General features: G+C 41.8%; 1 protein-coding gene across 2 annotated transcripts in view; it reads right to left on the reverse strand.

Annotated features, from left to right (window-relative positions):
• Window positions 1–4,376, reverse strand: part of LOC116400609 (protein sel-1 homolog 3) — a 14,978-nt gene that overhangs the window by 6,800 nt on the left and 3,802 nt on the right. For both annotated transcript variants that reach the window (XM_031878523.1, XM_031878522.1), the window contains exons 9-11: window positions 3,846–3,986; window positions 3,554–3,759; window positions 1,815–1,994 (exon numbers count right to left, since the gene is read on the reverse strand). In XM_031878523.1, coding sequence (XP_031734383.1) covers window positions 1,815–1,994; window positions 3,554–3,759; window positions 3,846–3,986 — 527 coding nt within the window. The remainder of the gene's footprint in view (window positions 1–1,814; window positions 1,995–3,553; window positions 3,760–3,845; window positions 3,987–4,376) is intronic.

The raw sequence follows: 4,376 nt of genomic DNA on the forward strand, positions 1-4,376 counted from the left end.
GAGGAGTCGCCCCCTGGTGGACACTAGAGAGAAGGCAGCTTTAAGACGTGAAGCATCGGCTTGCCTCCTGGTTGCAGGAAGAGTTTGTATTTTCGGAGCAATAAGCATTTGTTTTCAGGATGGAGGGCTGTCTCCAATGAGACATTTTATGGATTATTGGGGTTTAGGAATAATGGGCCGTCCCCGGAGCTGATGAGCTAACCATTAACTCACTAGCCAGCCAAACTTGCCGAGTTCATCAGGACCGTGTGGGTGTGGTTTGATCAGATTGGATTGACAGAACTGACAACACCAGCAAACAACCCAATGACAGTCATCAGTCTGTTTCAAATGCTTGCCGAATCCTGATTGGTGCTCAGATGTACGTGCCATCACATCGTTTTAACTGAGCCCCGCCCACTTCCAACCAGTCGGGGGAGCACAGACAAAACGGCACAGACGGATATCGCTCACTCTGAATAAATTAAAAACCATTCTACCTTTGGCAGAACATGTTCTGGTCATATAGGACCATGTTGCTGATAATAAGAAGCTGATTCGGGGCCTTTAATTAAGATTGAATCCAGACGGATTATTGTGCCGTCATCGACTCGGAAGTCGATCAAAATGCAGCAGCTATAATTTTCCTAAATAAACACCAGGATTGTTTTTCTGGTTGCACCGGCTGCCTAGTCAGGCTGGAGTCTTCATGACCCTCTTTTTATTTGATGCATCTTATTTAAATAATCCAAGAATAAACAGGAAATCAGTGAGTTTTCTCAGAGCGGGCTCCTTATCTTGGGATTGCTCTTCTTCTGTTCATCAGGACAGCGAACTCATTCCTGTTTCTACGTTCAGACTTCACATGTGACTGAACCAACAAACACACTGAATCATGTTTCAGAGGCAGCCCTGTGTCATTGCTGTCATGTACTTGTACACATGAATACAGTGTATGTGTTTGTGCATATGTGTAATTGTATTGTAATACAAAAAGATAATTGTAATGTGTATTGTACATGTGGATGTCTTATCCTTATATCTGTTGATAATGTACTTTGCATTTCTGTGTGTATATATAATGTAAACATCTGATATACATTGATGTTGTTTTACTTCTGATACTCATTTTCTTTACTTTTTTTTGTTAAAGGTATACTTTGACACTTTTGAGATTTGAAAGAGACGATCGATACCACGCTTCATATTCGTGACGACCGTCGCCTTTCAAACTCTACATTTTGTTTGTTTGATCCGTACAAAACACACAATCGTGTCTGTACATTTTTAAATGTTCCAGAGATCCACAGTTATGAAATTCACTGAATGTGACGCTGAAATCATTTTCTCCATTTCCAGGTTTGAGGACACAGTTAAAGAAATTCATCCTTTCATCTTGAAGCGTGTGAGATCTGCTTGTCGAACATATCAACTTCGTCTACGTTTCTTTTTCTGTTTTCTTCCTTTCACGACTGTTTGCGTCTATAGATATTCTTTGCGTATGAGCTCTTTGTGTGTTTGTTGTTTGCTTGTTTTGCTTTGTTTTTGATGAGTTATGATGTAAATTCTTTATTTTTTTAAATAGAGGAGGACTCTGAATAAACATTCAGGCTTCTTTCCTTTTGCTCCACCATCTGTTCTTTTATATTTTAGGTATTTTATATTTTCATTTTTGAGCAAAACTAACTAACTAATTTGTAAAGATCAAGACTGTTTGTACAAAATTGTACGACAATCCATTCAGTCGACATTCAGACCCGACCACAGTGGAGGACTGAGTGATATTGCCGCTAGCATTAATTAATAGTAATCTTAATAATTTAATATCAACGTACCATATTTTCATGGATCCTGGAACGATCAACGATGCTCTGTACCCCGACGTTGGAATAGTAGCTGTAAGCAACGTCCAAGTCTCTTGGAAACCCATCAATTCCTTGTTGGTGCTTGTACCCAGCATGCATCAGGGCGAAACGGTTATCGCCCAATGCGCCAATCAAACTGTAGACATGACCCTGAAACACAGGCGACAATACTATCTGTCATCGTTACAGAAGCAATGTGAAAGAGGGTCAATCAAAGGTACAGGGTCTGGCATTTAGGGCGATCTATTGACAGAAATGGAGTATAATATGAATTAGTAAGTTTTCTTTCGTGCATAATAACCCGAAAATAAGAATTGTTGTGTTTTCATTATGTTAGAATGAGCTGTCTATGGGTACATCCCAAGTCTCTTAATTCTCATTTCCTCGCTCCTCGATCCTCGCTTGAACCGGAAGTTGTTCTGCGCCGCCATATAGACGGCCGTCCCAAAGCTCTTATTTCTGCTCTGAGGAGCGAGGATGGAGGAGAGAGGAGGGATCTCTGAGGAGCCATGAGAACAGACTTCCAGGAAGTGTTTTAACGGCCGACACGCCCCCTCATTGTTCATCAGTCATGTGATCGGACTGATGAGATTGTGTTCAACATGTAAACAGTGAAGACGATCACAGATTAAACTCAAACTTTATATTTGATTCGTTTTCTGATTTAACATCTGGTTTAAATAAATGTTCAGTGTAGACTGAACAACAAAAGGACCACAAACAACTTTCTGCATTTATTAGAAAGATTTGTGTTTTCATGATCTGAACTTTTATTATGGAAACAATTAAAGTCAGAGGGAACTAGAGAGACGAAACACTTATATATCTATATATATATATATATATATATATATATATAGAGAGAGAGAGAGAGAGAGAGAGCTGGAGAGACGAAACACTTTTTACATCATTTCATTCCTGATTGTCGTGTTTGATGAGTTTTATCATTTAAGAGAAACAATAATCATATTCTGGGTTATTTAATAATGACGTCACAGTCACAATTTCTAAACGTACAGACGCAAATAATTCATAAATAAGACGATCGCATTCCGCCGGTAGAAATGGATCCTGTGCTTATAAACAGAACACAGGACACAGTTTAACAGACTACAGAGAGAAACACCTCTACAGTGGTGATTACTGTGTGTCTTTATTAGTTATTAGTGTTATTAGTTACTGTTATTAAGTACAGTGGTGATCACTGTGTGTCTTTATGAGTTATTAGTGTTATTAGTTACTGTTATTAAGTACAGTGATCATGTGAACACACAAACTTATCAAAAGTCTCTCCAGCTGTTAAAGCCGACTGACAGCTGATCCAGCTGTGATCAGCTGATCCTCCGTCATCAGGAACAGACGTTGCTTCAAGTGACGCAACTGAGGAAATGACGTCTCATGTCTCTTAAAACATAATTCCTCGTTCCTCTCTCCTCGCATGGTTTCCTCCATGCATCCCTGGTGGGAGGGACTAAGACGCAAGGAAAGGACGCAAGTGAGGGAAACGGGGACGACATTAAGAGACTTGGGATGTACCCTTTACCTACATGGAGTGGGTCCACAGTGTTTCTACAGTGGCCCAGAAAGGACAAACCAAAAACTGTCTTTAGATTAAGTCTGCGGTCGGTTGCAATCTGCAGCTTCACCACTAGATGCCGCCATATCCTGAACGCCGACCCTTTAATGTAGAAGGAAGGCTGTGACTCTACCTGTTGTTGATCGACTGGGTGGCCGAGGCCGGAGAAGAAAACAGCGGCCAACAAGAGAGACGCTTTGTGATTTCTAATGCAGGAGGATATTTGGAGTAGAGCCGTTGATCCGAACTTGACTTTATTTTGTTCCTGATCCACAGTGAACATTGTACCAACTGCCTGATCAAACAAAACACTCCTGAGCTCCTTCATGCTCAAAGATCCTACAGAGAATGATGCAGAAACATAGTCAAGAACTGTGAATAATGACGTGATAAATGTAACTAAACAGTGCAACAATCCAACACACCTGTTCTGATGTTCTCCTTTTTTGTTTGCAATAAATGAAAAAGTGTGCTGTGTTTAAGTTGTTCTTCCCACGTCCATGTTTGCGTGCACACTTTCTCTCTGGACGGACCTCGAAGTCTTGTGAAGTAAGGAGTACACGCACCTAAAACATAAAAGCAACCTGTCAGCAGGAGTCCTTAACTTAAGTACTTAGAGTTATTACAAGGAACTTTCATTTAGTGTTGGTTCGGTCGCCCCCTGTGGACTAAAGTGGTAGTGTCTCTGAGCACCAGAGTCTCTTTAGAAAATCTCTCATTCTACTGCAGCAGGGTCTGACAGTCTGCCCCTCTCAGTCCTGGTTCTGGTTCTCCCGTGACTCCCTTCCCTCCAGTGGGTCCAGCAATACGTCCTGGGTCTCCAGCAGCGTGGTGTCGGCGTTGGCTCCCAGAGAGGAGAAGCTCTGCTCCTGGAGGAGGAGGAGGAGGAGGAGGAGGAGGAGGAGGAGCGGACCGGTCTCTGCTGGAGGATCTGGGTCTGTCCACGGTGGACCGGT

Source organism: Anarrhichthys ocellatus, unplaced genomic scaffold (assembly GCF_004355925.1).
Source record: "Anarrhichthys ocellatus isolate YVR2014 unplaced genomic scaffold, GSC_Weel_1.0 scaffold185, whole genome shotgun sequence".
In the NCBI taxonomy this organism is placed as follows: Eukaryota; Metazoa; Chordata; class Actinopteri; order Perciformes; family Anarhichadidae; genus Anarrhichthys; species Anarrhichthys ocellatus.